General features: G+C 38.0%; 2 protein-coding genes and 1 non-coding gene across 5 annotated transcripts; 1 reads left to right on the plus strand and 2 right to left on the minus strand.

Moving 5' to 3' along the window:
- Positions 1-1,489: 1,489 nt before the first annotated feature.
- On the minus strand, positions 1,490-8,259 carry LOC100702758 (60S ribosomal protein L27a). The gene is made up of 6 exons (XM_019361675.1): positions 8,155-8,259; positions 5,909-6,013; positions 5,242-5,305; positions 5,072-5,147; positions 2,767-2,941; positions 1,490-1,666 (listed from the first exon to the last, which is right to left on the minus strand). The coding sequence occupies exons 1-6, from the start codon at positions 8,242-8,244 to the stop codon at positions 1,538-1,540; spliced, it is 639 nt and encodes a 212-aa protein (XP_019217220.1). The 5' UTR covers positions 8,245-8,259; the 3' UTR covers positions 1,490-1,537.
- Positions 3,124-3,254, minus strand: LOC112847619 (small nucleolar RNA SNORA3/SNORA45 family). The gene has a single exon (XR_003221255.1). It is a non-coding gene; the product is annotated as a small nucleolar RNA SNORA3/SNORA45 family (small nucleolar RNA).
- A 3,106-nt stretch (positions 8,260-11,365) lies between the features above and the next one.
- On the plus strand, positions 11,366-20,366 carry LOC102082122 (E3 ubiquitin-protein ligase TRIM33). 3 transcript variants are annotated; one of them, XM_025908563.1, is made up of 10 exons: positions 11,366-11,448; positions 15,155-15,359; positions 15,635-15,818; positions 15,960-16,099; positions 16,502-16,682; positions 16,774-17,345; positions 17,435-17,558; positions 18,449-18,523; positions 18,694-18,846; positions 19,404-20,366. In XM_025908563.1, the coding sequence occupies exons 3-10, from the start codon at positions 15,651-15,653 to the stop codon at positions 19,605-19,607; spliced, it is 1,617 nt and encodes a 538-aa protein (XP_025764348.1). In that variant the 5' UTR covers positions 11,366-11,448; positions 15,155-15,359; positions 15,635-15,650; the 3' UTR covers positions 19,608-20,366. The 3 variants fall into 3 exon arrangements, with proteins under 3 accessions (XP_025764348.1, XP_025764349.1, XP_025764350.1); XM_025908564.1 differs by lacking the exon at positions 19,404-20,366 and having other exon boundaries at positions 15,633-15,818; positions 18,694-19,387; XM_025908565.1 differs by lacking the exons at positions 11,366-11,448; positions 15,155-15,359 and having other exon boundaries at positions 15,684-15,829.
- The last annotated feature ends 1,939 nt before the right edge of the window (positions 20,367-22,305 follow it).

The raw sequence follows: 22,305 nt of genomic DNA on the forward strand, positions 1-22,305 counted from the left end.
GACATCTCTTGATTTTCCCATGTCAAAGAAACAGGCTCTGTGTTTTGCTTTATATGCATCCACAGGTGTGCCACCAATTTACTCACATGGACTCTACTAACCTATCAGAAGCTTCTTCAGCTCAGAATGGAATCGTCTGGAGTTTTCTTATTAATTAACAATAAACTTAGTGTACATGTACTCCTAAATTTGATGAAAGTGATTAAAATAAACAGCTCCCTCTTTTTATTCTGACATTTAACTAATTAAAAGATATTTCAATATTTATTTATCGAAAACAAAACAAGTTTACTCTAAATTGATGTTGTACAGTAAAAAAATGTTCTTGTGTTCTCCATAAAGTGTATGTAAATATCTGGTTTCAGCTATGAATATACTGCTGTGTATTGAAATTCCTCTTTTTTTTGCATAGAAGTATACTGAACAACATACAAAGCATAATATATAAATTAACATCTACCAGAGTTTTTTCTTTTTTTTCATTTCGCCATTTGTTGATTCATTTGAAGAGCAAGTAACGTAATATGGGTCAAGTGATCAGTTTGATATCAATCTTTCGTGATACACCGTCATATTTACATTATTTGTACAGTACGAATGATTTGATTTGGTACCTGGTCGAACTTCAGTTCTCCTGTCTGCCTCGCTGCGCTTCTCCAACAGGCAGCAGCTCCCCCGCCCCCTCGCTCAGTCGCTTAGTGCCTGAGCTCGGATCATACCAATATTAGGGGGGATTTACGCACAGTCGTAAATTCCCACAGTGTGCACTATGTGCTTCGAATATTGTGTGTAGTTTTTGTTTTATACAGTTGTCAGCTAGGCATCTAACTATGAAAAAATTACACTCCAAAAGACCCCGGGCTTCTGAACAAAACAACCCGGACCCGACCGTTTTATTCTATACATACCTTTTTGTCAGATGCACCATTTTGGGCCTTCAGAGTACAAAACAAGCTGTTGTGTCTGGTAGTTAGTGTTGGGTATCACCGAGCCCCATTAAACAAAATTCTTTTAAATACAGCAGTTTAAAATCAGCTAATTAAGCACTATATAAAAAAAGTACCTTAGAAATTTGAATATATATATATATATATACACATTTCACCTCCAATAGGAATGACGTGCCAAGCCGTTATCAGAAAGAACTCACCTACCATTTCTTTAATGTGTTCAATGTAGTGCTGACTTCCTGTGATACAGTTTCATAGGAAAACATTATAAACAATTAACTTTTCCTATATTTAAAAAACAAAAACAGGAAATCTGTGCATTTTAAAAGATTGTTCAGTCTGCAATTTGGCCAGTAATCAAAAAGCTTTTTTGCAAGGACAAAACCGACAGTGCTGAGGATCCAGGTGATTTCCTCATGAAGACATTTCCTCCATTCCTCACACCTTTCAATCAAAATTAACAGCCTTCACTTCATTTTCCATGGCAATCAAATTTCAACTTCGGGGGGGGGGGGGGAAATCACACACACAAAACAGAGTTTCCATTTATACAGTTTATTTCTGCAAAAAACACACAGACAGGATCATTATGCCATCAGCACGCAGGCTCCTCCCGCTGCCTTGATCTTCTCCTCGGCCTGTCGGCTGAAGAACTTGGCCTTGACGATCACAGGCTGCTTGGGCAGCTTGCCTTTGCCCAGGACTTTGTAATAGCCCTGCGAAGTAAAGCACAGGTGGAGATCATTATTTTATTTGACAATACACTGTAATATTTTCTTATAAGACTAAGAGCTAAAAATACGACATTTAAGCCAACCTAAGATGAGCTGTTAACTACTACAAGCAAAACCACACTAGTGAAGTACAGTGTGTCGACCCAACAAAACTCAAACATCAAAAAAAAAAAAAAAAAAAAAAAAAAAAAAAATTATATATATATATATATATATATATATATATATATATATATATATATATATATATATATATATATATATATATATATATATTGTGAATAATAGTGTAATGGTTTAAAAAAAAAAAAAAATAAAAAAAAATGGCTTTGCAAGGAAAAAGGTTGCTGGTTGAATTCTAGCCTAGAGACACAAATCCACTTTTGGGTTACATCAGGTAGAGTTGCCCAGTGTAACTTTCTGTAAGAAGGGAGCGTGCTTAAGTGAGCACACTAAGCAATATACAGCATAACACAAAAATGTCAAGTTTAAATAGAAAAGAGTAATTATTATATAATGACTGTTTACAAAAAATTATTTTCAATGACTGAAGACGGGAAAATTATCTGGTTAAATCATGAGGGTTCAAATTGAGGATTTATAGCTCTTTAAAAATCAAAATGTCCGACTAAACTTGTGTAAACTGGAGGAAACCCCCCCCCCCCCACAAAAACAAAAAACAGACTCCTGAAAGCAGAAAAATGAAATAAGATCAAAAAGTCTTAAGCCTCCCTTATTAACACCAGGTACACTTATGGACTAAATTCTTCAAAAACCAATCCAAAAAGATTTAAATTTCTACTATGAATGTTTCAACTGTATAAAGGACACCTGTTCTTACAAAAACAAAAACCCCAGTTTATGATGCCTGATTCCAGCAGCTCAACAAGAAAACAATCCAATTTCCTAAAGTGATAATCAATGCTGACCAGTCAACATGCCACCACCTACTCCAAGCTACAGTGAAGTAGAGCAACAAGATCCATAAAGATGTGAAAGGTTCAATGATGACAAAAACTGCTGATTAGAGACATTTTCATGAGAAAACATTTTTAATAATGGCAACATTTGGCAATACTTACAGCGCGCACAGCATCGATGATGGGAGCGGGTCCATCGGGCTTCTTGCTGTAGTTGATCCTGGTCTGCTCGCTCACCAGTGTCCACAGCTTGTCCAGGTTGATGGTAGGGCAGTGGGAGGTATTCCTCTTCAGGTGGTAATGTCTCATGCCCACCTTACCAAAGTATCCTGGATGGCTGAGGGCAAACACGAGGAAAGAAAATGAAATCAAATGTTTTTAAACTAGAGCAACAAACACTAATATTTTAAATATTAACATTTAATTAACGTTCACTTTTGACATTCAAATTTAGTGGAATACTATAAACTACCGCACAAATTCCAATGTGACAGGTGCATCAGCAATGTGTATTAAAGTGTTTGTAACTGTCCATGTGGATGACTGGACTATAGGAGAGGCCAGTCGGTGAGTAGGACCAGTCTTTAATCTAAGAGGACTCAAGCACACCAAGACAGTGATGTCTGTCAAGATGAGACTCTAGTCTCTATAGAAACATTAGATAAGTGCATTTCTCTTCCTACCGCCTTTTTTAAGAGCAGGTAAAAACTAATCAGCACATCTTTTAACCGGACAGCAGAACTAACCCTGCATAAATGTGTTCCGCAGATGATCACATTTCCCAAACAGGGAAAAAGTTGAATAAATACTTTGTGTTCATCATACAGATTATCAGTGCACTCTTCTCCATATCTTTCAATAAAATACAGCATGGCCGTTTTCACTGAGTAGACCTAGGCTGAGTAATAGAGCTCCACAGTGGGGATGGTCTGACTTGTTTCTCATTTACTGGATAAACTCTTTACTCTTATTTTGAAAATACAGCCGTTTAGGTATTAATCTACAGAAAGCTGATTGAGCTTGGCCAGTCGATCTCAACTCTCTTCTGTCTGTCAGGTATACTCAGGGGTGCACATAAGTGGTCCGCAGGTGCGCATTCGCTGTCAAAATAAAAGACGCGCACCAGATAAGAAGTTGCAACGCACGTACATAAGATTTTCTGGAGGAGGACAGACATTTGTTTAGAACTCTTAAAGATGTCAAAGAAGCAAGCTCCTTTAAGCAATTACTTTGGTGTTCCTCCACCTCCAAAGAAATGTCAGAAGGAGTCTGAACCGCAAAAGAAGTGCGCATTCTCGGAAAAGTGGTTGCAGGAGGTGAGCTGGCTTCAAACAAATGATGAACGCGCAGAGATGTGGTGCAGAATATGCCGTGAAAATCCCACTCTAGCGGACAAAAACAGTGCCTTTTATATGTTCGCAAACGCACGTTGCAACTTCTTATCTGGTGCGCGTCTTTTATTTTGACAGCGAATGCGCACCTGCGGACCACTTATGTGCACCCCTGGGTATACTCCATATCCACTGCCCTTCAGTGCTATGAGTGAAAGTAGTCCTTGTTCTGCTGTAGCTCACCAGGGCTGCAGAGCAGAACTGGGACCATCTATGATAAATTGAAAAACCTTGCCTGGGAAACACTACTGCTATAAAGGGGTAGGGCGATATATTGAATATACTTGATGTATTGTGAGTTTTTCCACGCATGATGGTTAAAATACCTTCATCGTAAACAATGAGTATAAACTGCCATGGCAATATTAAGCTATCTGCATGCAATTCACTGTGCGTATTTCTCTCCCACATGCTGCGAACACAGACAATCTGCAAATTTCATTAAAAGTTTAATAAACTATCATTTTGTCTTTATTTTTTGTTATCACAAACCTTTAACACTTCAAGCTGTAAGCCAATGTTAGTTATATAAGAGCAGAAGCATGCTGGTGCAATAAGCTGTACGTTTTACATCCAACGGATACACGATCTGATTAGTCAACTAATCACAAAGATAATCGGTGACTAGTCGACTATTAAAATAATTGTTTGTGGCAGCCCAAATTTGAATGAGTATACCTGTGCAATTTTAGGTCCTACATGGTTGAAAATAATTTATTTTTGGAGATTGTTTAAACATCGTAATATACATCATATATCGTGAAACAGAAAGAAAATATTACGATATCAGATTTTCTTCATATCACGTAGGCCTACTGCTATAGTGACAAAACCTGGCTTCATCTCTAATGGAAAACAACAGAACAACCCATGCAAATCATTTCAGGCAACGCTGAGGGACATCATCTGACTTTAATATCTGAGTCAAAGCATACAATTTGTGTTAAGTATTTTTAGACATATTACCCTACAAAGACTTTTCTGGTCAAATACAGGGAAGCCGGGTTTACTTGAGTTCCACTTTACACAAGTCACATTGTACTCAAATTTCACTGGGATCATTATGAGTGACTTACTATTTGTCGAAGTTGATTCTGTGATGATGCATGCCACCAGCATTACCACGACCTCCAGGATGCTTCCTGTGCTTGCCTGTGAAGAGAGTCGGTAAACGTTTACTCCATCTCCATATCGTCCGTGGAAGAAAATCTTATCAATTAAAATAAAAAAATAAAATTATACTCACCAACGCGACCATGTCCGTGGCTGACATGTCCTCGAAGCTTCCTGGTCTTGGACTTCTTGGTAGGCTGTGAGCAAAGATTTTGCAGTTATTGTTAACGGATAAGGTTTATTTGAAACGTTAGCTCACGTCTAGCCAAGCAACAGAATTAACAGTCCAGCAGGTCGACTGTGATGTCAGTCTGCTAACAATTTGTAATAAAGCGAGTATAAGAAGCATGTTTTCCCCACAGAAACGCTAAAGTAAAACGCAGAGTGTCTCCGAGCACTTGCATGCTGCCTAGCAGTTAGGAGGCTAATGCTAGCCCACTGTCTTTACCGGCAGATTTAACGCTTTATGCCAATGGTTGTTTCAGGGTTACACCACCACCTTGCACATTTAACTCTCACTACCGTTGCTAAAAAATTAAAAGTGTTTGTTTTCTGCGTGTGGATAAAACTGTAGGGTTCCTTACTAGAGCCGAGGCCCAGGAGAAGCGACATATCAAACAGCGAACCCATCAAAGTCCTCACAAAAATGAGTAAAAAACGGCAATAACACCCAACATTTATTCCTATAACATCAGCATATTATAAGACGCCATCTAAAGTGGATTATTTTATACAGGTAAGTAAGGATGGAAGTAGATTTAACCCAATTTGGATGGACAGGGATAAAACGTAGAACCTACCATCTTGGAGGCTAGTCGAAAGAGGAACGGGATTCGGAACGAACGCGATTTTGTGCGAGATTTGCCCCAACAATACAAAGTGCAACAATTCCATAGCGACATCTGCTGATTGATGATAGAAACGACACAAGAGTCAAATGAAAATTCACTTTTTTTAGTCCAAGAAGACAATTGTGAATTAAACAAAAAAGTAATACGTTTAATGTGATTGTAGTCTGATATTGATAGAATTAAATGGGTTCTACATGTTATAGCAATTTAGCAAATAAATTCTCATGTTACATCAAGCAAATATACAGTGGGATGCAAAAGTTTGGGCAACCTTGTTAATAGTCATTATTTTCCTGTCAGTTAAATATATCATATAGGAGACACGCACAGTGATATTTGAGAAGTGAAATGAAGTTTATTGGATTTACAGAAAGTGTGCAATAATTGTTCAAACAAAATCAGGCAGGTGCATAAATTTGGGTACTGTTGTCATTTTATTGATTCCAAAACCTTTAGAACTAATTATTGGAACTCAAATTGGCTTGTTAAGCTCAGTGACCCCTGACCTACATACACAGGTGAATCCAATAATGAGAAAGAGTATTTAAGGGGGTCAATTGTAAGTTTCCCTCCTCTTTTAATTTTCTCAGAAGAGTAGCAACATGAGGGTCTCAAAACAACTCTCAAATGACCTGAAGACAAAGATTGTTCACCATCATGGTTTAGGGGAAGGATACAGAAAGCTGTCTCAGAGATTTAAGTTGTCTGTTTCCACAGTTACGAACATACTGAGAAAATGGAAGACCACAGGCTCAGTTCAAGTTAAGGCTCGAAGTGGCAGACCAAGAAAAATCTCAGATAGACAGAAGCGACGAATGGTGAGAACAGTCAGAGTCAACCCACAGACCAGCACCAAAGACCTACAACATCATCTTGCAGCAGATGGAGTCACTGTGCATCGTTCAACCATTCGGCGCACTTTACACAAGGAGATGCTGTTTGCGAGAGTGATGCAGAGGAAGCCTTTTCTCCGCCCACAGCACAAACAGAGCCGCTTGAGGTATGCTAAAGCACATTTGGACAAGCCTCATTCTGGAATAAGGTGCTGTGGACTGATGAAACTAAAATTGAGTTATTTGGGCATAACAAGGGGCGTTATGCATGGAGGAAAAAGAACACAGCATTCCAAGAAAAACACCTGCTACCTACAGTGAAATATGGTGGTGGTTCCATCATGCTGTGGGGCTGTGTGGCCAGTGCAGGGACTGGGAATCTTGTCAAAGTTGAGGGACACATGGATTCCACTCAGTATCAGCAGATTCTGGAGACCAATGTCCAGGAATCAGTGACAAAGCTGAAGCTGCGCCGGGGCTGGATCTTTCAACAAGACAACAACCCGAAACACTGCTCAAAATCCACTAAGGCATTCATGCAGAGGAACAAGTACAACGTTCTGGAATGGCCATCTCAGTCCCCAGACCTGAATATTATTGAAAATCTGTGGTGTGGGTTAAAGAGAGCTGTCCATGCTTGTAAGCCATCAAACCTGAATGAACTAGAGGTGTTTGGTAAAGAGGAATGGTCCAAAATACCTTCAGCCACAATCCAGGCTCTCATTGGAAGCTACAGGAAGCGTTTAGAGGCTGTAATTTCTGCAAAAGGCGGATTTACTAAATATTGATTTCATTTCTTTTTTTGTGGTGCCCAAATTTATGCACCTGCCTGATTTTGTTTAAACAATTATTGCACACTTTCTGTAAATCCAATAAACTTCATTTCACTTCTCAAATATCACTGTGCGTGTCTCCTATATGATATATTTAACTGACTTTTTTTATTGTAACAACCAACGATTTATACAGGAAAATAATGACTATTAACAAGGTTGCCCAAACTTTTGCATCCCACTGTATATTTGAAAATACAAGCTAATGATAAATATTTGACCAATTACTAATCACTATACAATTAATACAAAAACAATTCATGAATATCCTTCTGAGACCCAGAAGAAAAAACTATTTAGATATTTTCTTTAGATCATTTATGTACAGTGACTGGAAAACAAACAAACAAACATTCTGTAGCAATGTTTTGTTCAATCACAGAATGATGTGATGGATTATAATGATACGGCCTTTGTTCTTCTATGGATTTTTGGCAAAATTAATTTTTATTGCATGAGAATTGGAGTTAGATGAATGGAAGAAATCTAAGATCTACAGAAATTGTAAATTTCTAAAATTTTCTGATACCATAGATGCCGCCACGTGCCACTGACTCCACGCTGCCACCTGCAGTGCACTCCATTTTGCCGTCATGCCGCCACCTGCCACATATTCCATGCCCCCATCACGCCGCCACCTGCCACAAACTCCACGCTGCCATCACAATACCGCCTGCTGCCGACTCCACACCACCCTTGCGCTGCTGCCTGCCTGTCTCCTGAGGGACACCAGAACCTGAACCCCAGCCACTGGGTCCCCGTCTACCCGAGTGTGGCAATCAATCTAAGCCTTTCTGTGTACCCTGCACAGCCCTAGCCTGTATCATCTGGTCCTGCTCCGTCTCCCAGGAGGTGTTCGCACAGTCTGGTCCTGCTCTGCCAGAACCGGAGGTCTGCACTCTGCCGCTCCATCCTGCTCCGTCTGGTCCTGCTCAACCCAAAGGACTTTCTCTCTGACATTGCCCTTCAACCATACCAAATGGTTTTAATGAATTCTTCATAAATATAGGGCCAAAACTGGCAGAGGAAATAAAGGTTGATGGAATAGAATGGGACACTGATGAAGATATTGAAAGGAATAGAAGCTCAATGTTTTTAAGAGCAGTGGAAGAGAAAGAGATTTATGACATTGTTAGAGGACTTAAAAACAAAACCAGTACAGATTGGAATGATATTGATATGGTAACAGTAAAGAGAGTTATTGATGGTATAGTAAAACCAATAAAATATATATTCAACTTGTCTTTTCAAAAAGGGTTTTTTCCACAAAAAATGAAAGTTGCTAAAGTTACTCCAATTTACAAAACAGGTGAAAAGTATCATTTTACAAATTATAGACCAGTGTCAATACTCTCCCAGTTCTCTAAGATACTGGAAAAACTTTTCATAAAAATATTTGACAATTTTGTGGAAAAACATGAATTACTGACAGATAGTCAGTATGGGTTCAGAAACAACAGATCAACAACTTTGGCATTGATAGACTTAATGGAAGAGGTAACAGAATGTATAGATAATAAGAGGTACGCACTCGGAGTTTTCTTAGATCTAAAGAAGGCGTTTGATACTGTTAATCATGAAATTCTATTAAAAAAACTGGAAAGGTACGGGTTTAGGGGAGTGGTTTTGGACTGGTTAAAAAGCTATTTAGGCAATAGGCAACAATATGTACAAATAAATGAATATAAATCTAATTTGATGCATATTGCTTCAAAAGGTTCAGTATTGGGTCCAAAAATGTTTATTATGTACATAAATGATATTTGCAGAGTCTCGCAGAATTTAAAGTTTGTAATATTTGCAGATGACACAAATATATTTTGTTCAGGTGGGGAATTGCCACAGGTTTTGGAGATGATCACACAGGAATTAACGATATTAAAGAAGTGGTTTGATATAAATAAATTATCATTGAATGTAGATAAAACCAAATTTATGTTGTTTGGAAACCAAAAGAAAAATATCAAAGTAGAAATATGTGTTGACAATGTATATTTAGAAAGAATAAATGAAATAAAATTTCTTGGGGTGATCATTGACCACAAGGTCTGTTGGAAACCACATATTACTTATGTTCAAGGGAAACTGGCACGGGGCATTGCCGTCCTGGGGAAAGCAAAGCAAATATTGGATCAGAAAGCACTGCATATATTATACTGTGCTTTACTACTGCCGTATATGAGCTACTGTGTAGAGGTCTGGGGAAACACATACAAAAGTAATACACAAACAATAACTATAATACAGAAAAGGGCCATCAGATTAATAAATAATGGAGGGTACAGGGATCATACAAATGGACTATTTTTCAACGTGTCTCTCTGTCCCTAACTCTCACTCTCTGCTGCTTGCTCTCGCCCTTTCTCTCCATCTTCAGTGTTTTTGCACTTGTCTCCCTAGCCTTGTTTCTGTGGTCTCCCTGTGATCCTCAGTATTCGTTTCCCCTGGCCTCTTGTGTCTGGTCCATCTGTTTCCTGTTTTTGGGTAGCCTGTCCTCAGTCTCCCTCTGCTCATTGTGGCGTCGTCCACGTTTGCTGTGTGGGTCCTCGTGTGTTTCCCTCGTAACTACCTGGTTGTTAATTGGTAGTTGTTTGTTTCTAGCTTATAGTTCCCAGGTTCTAGTTTCAGAATTTTTCATTTTTTTGGGGGTGGGGTGGGTGGGTGTGGGGTGGGGGGGTGGGGTGGGGGGTGTCGTGTTCCAGGAAATAAAGCTGCCTCTTTTAGTTGATCCCTTTGTTTCTGAGTTCTGTGTTTCGCTCCTACCTCTGCCTGCCATACAGATATAGATTCCACACATGGGGCTTGATGTAGTGGTCTCAGACTCATGTCCTCCACAGAGCACAAAAGTGAAATGCCGAGTCTTACAAGACTATATAATAATAACTGTTTCAACATATAATCATCATATATCAAAGTCAGACTAGAGCGCTTATATAATGTCCTTAACAAGATTATTAGAGTTTTTTACAGCTAAACCAAAACTATTGAAATAAAAAAAAGAACTAGATCTTTAGGCAAAAGAAAACTAAAAACAACAATATTGCACTTACAAAAGAAAATGACAGTAATGCTGGTCTTTGATTAAAAACACAGTATCCTATAGACTCTATTCTCCCACCAATCTAGAGATATAAAACAATAACGTAACTAAATCATTATGTGGCAGACTGTCAGTCAGTGACACGCTCTGCTTACATTTCTGTCTATGCAGATTTAAATGACTGAAACAAACTGAATATGGTGCTTTTTCCCCCTTCTTCATCATTACCTTAGTAAGCTGTTGCCCCACCCCTTTTAATACCAGTTTCATAGTGTTTGCCAATTATAGTGATGATTTGTACACACTCTGAATAAATAATCAAATCTGACGTCAGCACCACACTCAGGGGTTAATCTTTGACCAGTTTACAAGGACTGAACTCTTTAAACTTGTTAATTACTCAGCTGTTACATGTTGCTCCATTTTAAAGGAAATATTAGTCACTAATGTGTGACAAAACAGTACCCTGACACAATATGCAGAGAATATAAACCCTGAGTAAAAACGCACACGCTTGGATCACGTGCACACAGTTAAAGATGATGTGTAGTCATACATGTCCACGTAGCTTTATTTCTGTGGCGACGCAACCACAAACAGACACAGTTAAAGGTGATTTACATGAAGTCAGTCTGTTATTCAAAGTTTGAGTGAATTGTACAGCGTGTAACTTGTCATTGGCCAGAATAACAGGGTGTAAAATCAGCCTCTGAAGGAAGATAAGACACACCTCTGCCATGCCACCAGGTTTTTGCAGCCCTAGAGATCGGCACCACTGAACAAGTAAGGACATTTTTTGTATTAATCCCTAATCTGTCTTATGTATATATATTTAATGTGTTTGAAGTTATACTTTTTGTCTCTATTTCAGAAACAAGGAAATTAATAAGGTTAATATAAGAGATAAATAATTCTGTAGAAGCTTGTCCCAAAGTTTTGTTCTGCTTTGAAGTATTTCCATTTCATGCCACTTTACTCACACTAAACCATGATAAAGATTTTAATTTGAAAATGTATGATAAGCATACAAACATGTTAGATTACACATAAAATACTCATTAGAACGTTGCAGGTAACAGTCTGCACAATAGTACAGGAACAGATGCATTTTTCTGCAACATTTTTTGAGATACTTTAAGTACATTTTACAGATACTTACATGTTTGTTTTTATGAATTCGGGGCGTTTACTCCACATTCACTGATGCACTGATTGTAAAATTGTGGGCTGAGATGAATAACGATGTTTAAAACAACAGTTGTAAAATAACCAAAATCGCCTCTGAGAGTACACTACAGTCCACTTGGATAATATAAATTTCATCATCAAACTGTGGGAGCAAGACTCAGTGTTAGTGTCTGCATGCCTGACATTCAAGGACACAAAGAACCGGCTGCTCATGTGCCGTTTAGGCAGTCATTAAGTGGGCTTCACAGAAGTCTTTACTCATCGGTTGACTCTGCAATTGTCAGTGTCCACAACCAAATCCACAGCTGATTATAATTCCTGTCTCATAATTTGCTGCTATCAACTGGGGCCAGTAGTGATCAGAAATGATAATGGGAAGATATAACTTTGTATCCCTATACACTACGATGCATTATCAAAGATTAAAAGAAAAGCCCTGCAAAAAAATCCAAACAAAAGAGACATTTACTTTCTAAACTTGTGGTTTCATTTGGCTTAAAAGGGGAAAAACTTATCATGTCAAAGAGTCCATCTCAAATTTATTTTTCTGGCCTTTGTAAAGAGCCTGGCCCCAGGGGCGGATCAAGAGAAATTTTCTTAGGGTGGCATGAGGGTGGCAAAGAAATCAAATGGGGTGGCAAAATCAAAGCCTTTTTTTCCCAAACACATATGCAGATGGTTACTGCATTTGAATCATTTTAACAATATGTAAGTATACACGCTTTTCATATAAATATAGTCTATAACTTAATTATTTTCTGTAGCCCACATAATTAAACACTTTAGTTACATAAAACATGTGATGTTATGTACTGTATAGCCTGTATAATAACTAAATATGTAGCCCAATAAGTATAAAATCCAGAAAGCTACACAACTTGTTCATTTACAAACACAGGTCTAACTTAAGTTTCACACTGTTTTTTGTTAGAAAAAAAATCAAATTTTTACATGCTAAAATTACACAAAATGTCAGAAATCTGCACTGTCATGAACAAAAATTTAAACCTAATTTTTATGATTTCTTGCATCAACCCTCTGAGGTCCAAAATATAATCGGCCATTTTTGACTCCTTTTGATTTTACATTTGTATTTCACCTTCAAATTGTTTCATTTTATTTTTCCCCTTGCCTTGCTTGGTATCATTCTTTTCAGCTCAACCTCATGTGTCTGAATGTAGTTGTTTTTTCATTGACATACTGTATTAATATTACTGATCTGAAATCACACAAAAAACTTAAACTCCTAGTAGTATCTTTTTTTACTGTAAAAAAAAAACAAAACACAGACATGTTGAGTAAATTATTTTTATAACTTGAACAGCAAATATAAATTGTACATTTTGAAAACGTATGCACACATTTTGTAAACATATACAACTATTTATCTAAAAATGCAGCCAATACACCTGCCTTTTTTTTAAAAATTTTGTACAACTATTTAAAAATATTACTCAACTAAAATGAGAGAACAATAAGGTGTTGCAATAAGATGCCTGACAAATTATGTGTGTCAGTAAAGAAAAAAAATGTGTGTCCACCACAAGACAGGAGAACAGCACAGGGATAAACCTGCAGGCCTGACAACAGGAGGTGTATCACTCCGCTGGTTTTCTACTTAGTGACAGTGTTTACATTGCAATGTGCCTTTGTGACATTCATTAGTGCCCTCACTGACACACAAAACAAAACAACGACTACACAACAGACTAACTACACAAGACAACACAACACACTAACTGTACACTCCACGCTACACGTCACAAATCTCCCACATCTCTCTCTCTCTCACACACACACACTCTCTCGCTCTGTCTCGCTGCCATTACCGTCACTCCCAAAACTTTCCTCTCTTCCTAAACAACCAAATCACACGTGTTGACTTTTTTTTTTTAATTGGTTGGCTCTATTTTCCCTTTCTTTACTGTTTAAGAGCTGTCCTTAGAAAATGCTTTAAAACAAACAAACAAACAACCAAACAACATCAGCTTAAATCAGTCATGTGATTTGGAGGTGCAGTGTGTCCGTGGACCCCAGAGGGTTAATAACATTCACCTTCATTCCATTTCCAGAGTGTAACAACCAACCAGCTGTGTGAAATCTGGAATTCCCATGGTGTTGCTCAAAATGTGCGCTGGCACAATCATAAGCATTGCTCGCTACTGAAAACAAGAAAAAAGCCGGGCTGCGCTATGGGCTGAACCATTTGTAAATGGTGGAGGGGGTAACACTATACAATATATTCAGTTTTAGCATTTATATTCACTGTTAACTGTAACTACGTTCAAAGTGTTAATGCTGTCTTACTATACAACACTGTCATATGCAAAACTAGGGTGGCACTTGGGGTGGCAAGAGATCATTTTAGGGTGGCACTTGCCACCCCACCCTTCTAGATCCGCCCCTGCCTGGCCCTCAGATTGTGGAAAATCTTTACTAAATTAATAAAGTATATAGAAGATGTTTTATTAAATTATCTTAACTTCCACCAACAGGAATAGTAAAATAAGACAGTGAATCAGTTATTTAGAGTCTGATACATGAATTGATATAAGACAAAAACTCCAATGTTGGTGTTTCAAAATTTAAAAGGTTATTTTTTATAACCCCAGTTCCAAAAACATTTGGTTGTTGTGTAAAATGCAAATAAAACAGAATGCAATAGTTGTAATACCTCGAAAACCCATATTTTGTTCACAACAATCAGAATGTAGACAGTGCGTTAAATCTTTAAAATAAGAAAATGTACCGATTTTAGACAAATATTAACTTTTCATTTCATTAATGCAACTTTGTTGAGATGTGTTTCTGCCTTCAAATTCAAAATCATCTTACGATAAATTATAGTTTCCCCCAACTTAATCATTTGATATCTTTTCTATGTAAATGAAATCTGAGATTTGCAAATTGTGCAAAACTGTAAATAAAAGCAGACTGGAACAGTGTCCCAACTTTTTTAGACTTTGGTTTGTACATTAAAGAGGAATTCCATCATTTATACAAAACAAAGCTTTTTTTCAAAAATAAATAAATAAAATAAAATCTTTTTATGTCATTAATAAAGTTTGAAAATAAAGCATAGGGGTTATTTTGTGGCCAACCATTGATAGAGCTACAGATTTATTAGCAACCACACACACTGTCACATTGTTTTTGGCTTTACAATATACAAATATTTTCATAGCTGATTTACATGCAGAGCTTTTATTTTTACACCCTCAATATATCTTTTACCTACTGGACAAAAAGGCATCAGATGATTACTTGGAAAACACATTAAATATTAAACACCTGTTTGCAGTTTCTATTTGTGAGCTGTGCTGAAATATCAGGGGGCTGAGGCTGAATCATCACTCCACCAATCAAATCATTTGAGTTCCCCTTGACACTGGACACATGGAACATTTCTATTCCTCTCCTGCTCAGCTCACATCCACCTGAGGACACATTCACCTGACTTTCTGAATCAGACATCTTGTTTTTTCATCACTTGCCTTCATACTGAGGTAATTTTTGATTATAATTCACCTTATAGCTGATTCCTTCTGTATGTTAATGTGATGTCACTTTTTGTTATGCTCATAACATCTCTTTTTGTGTTGTAAACGTTACTCTTTGTGCAAATGAGCAGTTATGTTAGTGTTACATTGATGATTCTTAATCTACCACTTTTATGGTTTTGTACTTGTACTTTTTTTTCACTGTCAAACTCTGAGCACACAGAAGATTTTAAACCATCGGCTTCTTCTCTGTTTTCTCTTCTGTTCTTTCACCCCAAGAGGCCCAGTCTCCTGGAGATGGCAGACTTGCCTCACAGACGCCATGGCAACTTCCCACAAAGGCGAGCCACCATGTTACCATGGGTAGCCAAGTGTAGGGTAAGGCTGGCACTGGAGGCCATGCCATCGGAGACTGGTCCAAATCTCGCAACCACAGCAGAGGAACCAACCCCCCGGGCAGAACATGTAATATAGATGTAAACAATGTTTTAAAGAAGGAGGGATTTATCACTACAACTAGTAGTAAATGAGAGATGAGTAAATGGGATTTTAGTAAGATGAAAATAATGCAAAGTCTCTTTTTTTTTTCATTTCTAAACAAAATAGGTCAGCATGACTGGATTCCGTGAGATGGAAAAGGAGCCAAACCAGTCTTATGACAGAAAATCAAAAGCAACCTCTCCATCATCTGAAAAATGGGAAAGGCCTCCAGACAAGAGTGTGAAAGCTTTATTGAGAAGATTAAGGTAAAAAAAAAAAAAGGGAGTATGCTGTGGTAAAACCACGTTGATTTTAAAGGATGACAACAGAACAATGGATGAACCTAAAGTTCTCTTTATCCAAACCAATCTATGCTTTGGTACGTTACAGGCTGGACAGCCAGTTTATAGACACTTTTATAAAATTTAAAATGTTCTTATGAATTTTACACACTTAATGCTAACCTTTGATAATCACATTTAAAAGCTAGCCCTATCAATGAACTCCTCCAAAGTCTTGGAAAATGCGGAACTATTTCTTTAACAGTGTTGATTTTCCATTTTTGGGTGAGTCTGGTTTAGAAATTTAGCCTCATTAAGACTTTATGCTGAAAATGATCTTGGTAATGGAATTGAAGACACTGCCATAAGACACCTTCATTTTCACAGGATTCACCCAGAGGCCCAGAGGATTCTGGGTAATTCCTGCATACCTGTAGTGAGCCTGGAGCGTCTGAACTTCCGGTCTGTGTCTTTATCATCACTGCAGCCTGTGGTGTCTTTGCAACGTCTGCCGTGCCAAAAACAAGCTGAGCTCTGCGACAATGTGTCATTAAATATTTCTGAACAGGTACAGAGCTGAAGGTCTAAACACTTTCATGTACAACAAAGATAAGTTCCTTTTTTATTTTTTACCTCTGTGTCTTGATCTCTGCTAACAGAATGGATTCAGTCAAACTGAGGAAGATTTACTGGAGCTAACTGAAGGATCATTCCAGCCTAAACCAGTAGAGCCATGTGATCTCAGTCCAACATCCTGGACTGAACCATATTGTCCTGACAGCTCCCTTTCTGGAGAACCAGAGCAGGACTCAGGCTTTGACTGTGACTCTAATCCAGATCAGCCTTACATCCTGTTTGACTGTCGATCTGATGATGGGGAAGCTGAATCTGAAGCATTTTATCTGGATCCAGATCCAGAGCAGACTCTAGTTATCGAACTGGATCCAGAGGAAGAAGCAGATCAGGATCAATGCCTGCCCCTGGAGGATGAAGTTGAAAGTGTGGTTGATATAATCGAAGTGGACGATGGTGAAGATCAAAGAGGTGAAATTAGATGCTTGGGAGAACAGGCCGACTCATCCACCCAGCAGCCTGGAGCTGAGGCTGGGACTGAGGAGAGTGAAGATTTCTGCGCTGTTTGTCTGAACGGAGGAGAGCTGCTCTGCTGTGACCGCTGCCCCAAAGTTTATCACATAGGCTGTCATATACCTCCTCTCAGCAGCTTCCCGCTGTAAGTGCTGTGTGAACATACAAAACTGGATATATGATATGTGGGTTTAGTGTATTTTTTCATGGACTGTGGTCCTGTGTATCCCACAGAGGTGACTGGGTGTGTACTCTGTGTAGAAGTGAGCAGGAGCCCGTGGAGGCCTACGACTGTGAGATCATGGATTCCTGCGAGGGAGTCAAGGCGCCTTACACACTGTCCAACCTGGACCAGAGGGTAAGCTGGTTTAATTCCTAAATTAAAGGGAGAAAGTACAGCTATACTGCTTAGTTTCATTCTGTTGCTGTGAGGATGGCATTTATTTTGGTTGCTTTTTGAATGTTGATCCTTACAAAGTATACAACAGGAGATTGTTTGGTTCAGAAAAATCAGGAAACAGTTCACTTAGTTCTGGTGAGAGAGCTGCCTGGGGAAGAGTGTGAAGACGCCAGGTCACGCACACACGTTCACTCGCTAACTGTGAAATTAAAGGACTATTAACTGTGCTACTCTCTAACTGAAATTGATCCACCGGTGGGGCAAGAATCCACACAATTTTAAGTTGTGTAGACTCATTTATGACTTTCTCTTTATATATACATGTGTTAAGGTTTAAGCTTTGATTTTATTGCAGTTTTTCAGTCCAGTTTGGGGTGAACAATGATTAACAGACTTACAACTGTAATATTTATTGGTGCAGAAGCTTTGTATTAGACAGTTAATGGCCAAAGTGATGATGAAAACAGCTTGGTTTATTGCCCCCTCTGCCCAGACTGCTCCCTCACGAAACTAAGTGGATTGCGTCCAGATTTTTCTGAAGCAAACAATCTCCTGTGCAAAGCGCTTTGATAGAGTAGAAAAGTTGCTGTATAAGAACCATTTACCATTTATTGAAAACCATAATTAATAACACTTTATAATATCTGTCATAATTAAAGGACACAGTCTAGTATTAATAAAGTATTCCTGTGTGAAATATATTTGGGCCATAAATGACCAAAAATAGCATGTCACATGAGAGTTATCACTGTTTATTACACAAACCACTCGCCTTTATCCGGTGTAATAAATCCGTGTTGTGCTCCACTGTAAAGAAGCTTGAACTGATTTTGCTCTTTTGTCTGCAGAAATGTGAGAAGTTGACTCTGCTGCTATACTGTCAAATTCTCAGTGCTCCCTTCCATGAACCTGTGAGCCCTCTGGTCAGTCCAACAACAACAAATCACCTCAGCAGTAATGTAACATACATGAGCAACAAACGGATTAAATATACAGTGCATATTTGTATATAGGAAATTCTTCCAACCTAACTGAGTGTGTAAAATGTTCCACCTCTGTGATCTTACATCAAATCTATGCTCTCGTGTGCCAGGCTCGAAACTATTACCAGATCATCAAAAGGCCCATCGACCTGTCAGTGATCCGCAGGAAACTGGACAAGAGCAACACTCTCCACTACTTCACTGCTGAGCAATTTGTTGATGATGTCTTGTTGATGTTCAGGAACTGTGCTACTTTCAATTACGTAAGGAATATGAGCGGATTTCCCACTTTGACCTAATTTCTGGTATAATTGAGTTATTCCTGCACTGCAGTCTGTAGAGATAAGTTCCACGTGTATCAGCAAGCTGGGCCCCTTTCTATGTTGATTTCTTCACATGGGGCCTGCCAGTCAAGGTTGTGTTCATCTGCAAATCAAGTATCAATCAAATCTCAGGCGGTATCGCAGATGTGACTGGATTTACTACTTAAATTTAGCAGGAATGAAGAAGTTTACAGCCAAGGCAGTTATTATAATGTATATTGGAGGAAGTCTGTAGTCTTTGATTTTTTTTTCCCTTAGTGCTGAGTACATGGTTATAGACAATATGCCATGGGAACGTGGATATTTGTGTAAACTGTATGGTAATCAAGTAAGTGCTGAGGTATTTTAAAATACGTTTAACCAAAATAGAAATCTGATTTTGAAGCTGGAAGGATCACCTTGCACCTGCTTGGTCTGAAATATTTATGACTTTACTCTGGTAAACTAGTTCATTGTAGGTCACTGTGGGTTCTTTTTTCTCTCCTTGTGCTGTGCAGCCAGACTCAGAGGTGGCTCAGGCTGGTCGAAAGCTGGAGATGTTTTTCTTGAGCAAACTGAAGGAGATTTTTCCAGACCGGACATTCCCATCAGCCAACCAGGGCACAACAGACAGAGCTCGCCTTCAGTGGCTCCACAGGAAGAACAAGGAAAACTCCAGAAAGAAGAGAAATGTTTTTAGCGGGAAAAAATATTACCTATAACTTGCAATTGATTAATTTCCTTGCAGCTTCTCATTTTAATACAAAACACATTGAAATGTGTGTCTTTAAAAAAAGCTGTGACAATAACTTTAATAACTTGTGTTTTTTTATATTAAAAATACATGTCGTGGAACTGACAACTTGTCACATTTTTCAGGTATGTTCATGGAATGAAACAAAGACATATTTACAGTTTTTAAATGAAATCAGTCAAATCAGATCAGTTGCATGATTTATCATTTTCATATTAAAGTGCTCATATTAAATAATAATATCAGCTTATGTAAAAGTTATCCTGATCACTTCCTTAAATACTCAGTTTCAGGCTGTTTGTTTTACTATTGGCTCGGTATAATGTTGATTAAAGGGAATATCTTTAATATAGTAACCTCAGGTACACATCTCTGACATCTCTGACTGGCTGACCTCTGTTTATGAGTGGTAGCCAACCAGAAGAACATTAGCTTGAAGGGTAGAAGAAGTAAGCTAAGTGGCTTATTTGAGGAGCTGCTCATAGGCCCAGCATTACTCTCGTAAAGTCTAAAAATAAAAATGGAGTTGTAAATGAGCACAATAGGTCTACTTTAACTCTGTTGATGTTAAATCACTGCTCAACACTGGTTTTAGGTGATGCTAGTATACTTTATAGCTTTATACAGTAGACAGAAGGCTTTCCACCTTTTCATAAAAAGTACTCCATAATGGTGTCATACATCCCAGCAATGTGGGTTTGATGACAAATAAATATCATTAAAATTGCTTTGGTTGATTGTTGGTTATTGTGCTTCTGCAGTTATTACACACTTTCCCCAGCAGGGGGAGCCCGTGTAAGACTTAACACTGGAAGGACATCTGTTTTGAATGTACCCTCAGTGCAAATTATACTATTGACAGTGAGCCCATTATAGCACAAGAGGCTTTTGTGTCCCCTTCTTCTTATCTATCAACTTTCATCTTTATCTAGCCACTTTCTTTCTTAATACCTCTACCTTCGTCTTATTGTGTGGTTAGACTTCACATAAAAATAAATCCTCATCCATGACAGCATTCAGTTTCATAATTTATGACAAGTAAAAGAAAAAAAAGAAAGATGTAAAGCCTGAAAAGGCAGCAAGTGATGTATTTAATCAATAAAATTCTGCCCCAAAACTAAAAACAGTTAATATAAAATGGAGAAAAAGTAAAACTAATGTCTGGATTTTTACCAGTGTGTTTAACCAGAGAATTGCACCTTTGGAAATATTAATCTAAATTATAAGCTAAAGCTTGATTATATTACCAGCTGACAGTAAAAGTAACAAATAAAGAATAAAAATAAAGAAATCAAGAAATGAGATTGGAGCTGCAATGAAGAAAAAGCCCAAACAAAAACAACAGAGTTTCAATCATTAAGTTACTTTATTATGTTTCTTAAAAAACTACAATTACAGCACTAAAATAGTTAACAGCAGCTAGCCAGGCAAGCGAGTGTCCATGGCCTTAAACTATAGTACAATAAGAGGTTTAGTCAAGACAGCAGCAGAGATAAACAAGTGTGTGTGTGAAGGAGGAGGGGGGGTGTTGTATCTGGGGTCCACTCTCCTACAGTCTGATTTGCCACCTTAATTGCTGCAACCTTACTCACCACCATCAAGCAGAGGGCAGCAAAACATAGGGTCACCACAGGGTGAACCTCCACTGGTCCACAAACACCAGGAACCAAAACAAAAAAGGGAGTTACTAAACATACTTTGGATAATGAGTGTATAATAAATCAACTTCCCCACAAAAATACAACCCGAAAGCCAAGGGGGGATTGAGCAATGGGCTTCAGGTGTCTTTTATTCAAGCTCTGATTGAGGAATTAGAGGAGGAGCCAGGGTTTAGGGATCTAAGCGCACGTTTCAGTCTACAACTCCCCCTCAACACTATGAACACTGATTAGATGATATCAAAACTTATTTTAGTACTATAACTTATTTTTCACAGTAATCATTTTGATTAAACCTGCTTGACACTAACTGGTAAAAAATCATGCTGTCTGGACACTCTGCACACAACAAGCCGCCAAGTGTTTCAGAAATATGAGACAGCGGCTCGAGCTCCTTAAATGACATCATGCAGAGCCAAGCTAGTAAAACCCAGTGAAGGCTGGAGGAAAGTGCTTCAAAAACACACACACGTTATCTGCTGTACTATCTGCCAGCAGGAGTTACCTCAATACTTTTGCAGCATAAGTTATGCATAGTATGTGCATTTTACTTTGAAACAGCTGTGGTTGTGTCAGAGTACAAAACAACTTTTGCATTGCATTATTGTAGTGTTTCAACCTCTATGTTTATCTGATCATTATCCATAAGCATAATTACAAATATACTGCAGGGTAATTTTTTTCCACAACTTGGAAATATAACAATTATTCTTGCTAATTGACTGATAAATAATAAATATTAATTAGCAAATTGTTTATTAAACATCAATTGATCCATTGCTGTACTTCTCTATGTGAAGGGAGACTTACCATAAAAACTGAATAAAAAAGTAACAATAACATGAGACATGTTGTTAAAATGAAGAACAAGTTGTTGTAACATATGCAACAAAGAGAAGTTCGGTAGTTGTATAACTGTATGATTGTTAAAACCAAAATTGTAAAATTGTTATGTTGAATTATTTTGCAACAGATGTTTGCTTGACAATAAACAATCAGATGTCAGAC

Source organism: Oreochromis niloticus, linkage group LG7 (genome assembly GCF_001858045.2).
Source record: "Oreochromis niloticus isolate F11D_XX linkage group LG7, O_niloticus_UMD_NMBU, whole genome shotgun sequence".
In the NCBI taxonomy this organism is placed as follows: domain Eukaryota; kingdom Metazoa; phylum Chordata; class Actinopteri; order Cichliformes; family Cichlidae; genus Oreochromis; species Oreochromis niloticus.

Excerpts from the sequence above, each read along its gene's own strand:
- LOC100702758 (XM_019361675.1), bottom strand. The coding sequence starts at position 8,244 with ATGGAATATGTGGCAGGTGGCGGCATGACGGCAAAATGGAGTGCACTG. Across the intron at positions 2,942-5,071 it reads AGAATCAACTTCGACAAATA|CCATCCAGGATACTTTGGTA; the intron begins GTAAGTCACTCA and ends GTTTGCCCTCAG. Across the intron at positions 1,667-2,766 it reads TCATCGATGCTGTGCGCGCT|GGCTATTACAAAGTCCTGGG; the intron begins GTAAGTATTGCC and ends TTTACTTCGCAG.
- LOC102082122 (XM_025908563.1), top strand. The coding sequence starts at position 15,651 with ATGGCAGACTTGCCTCACAGACGCCATGGCAACTTCCCACAAAGGCGA. Across the intron at positions 15,819-15,959 it reads CAACCCCCCGGGCAGAACAT|GTCAGCATGACTGGATTCCG; the intron begins GTAATATAGATG and ends TAAACAAAATAG. Across the intron at positions 18,847-19,403 it reads ACTGTGCTACTTTCAATTAC|CCAGACTCAGAGGTGGCTCA; the intron begins GTAAGGAATATG and ends TGTGCTGTGCAG.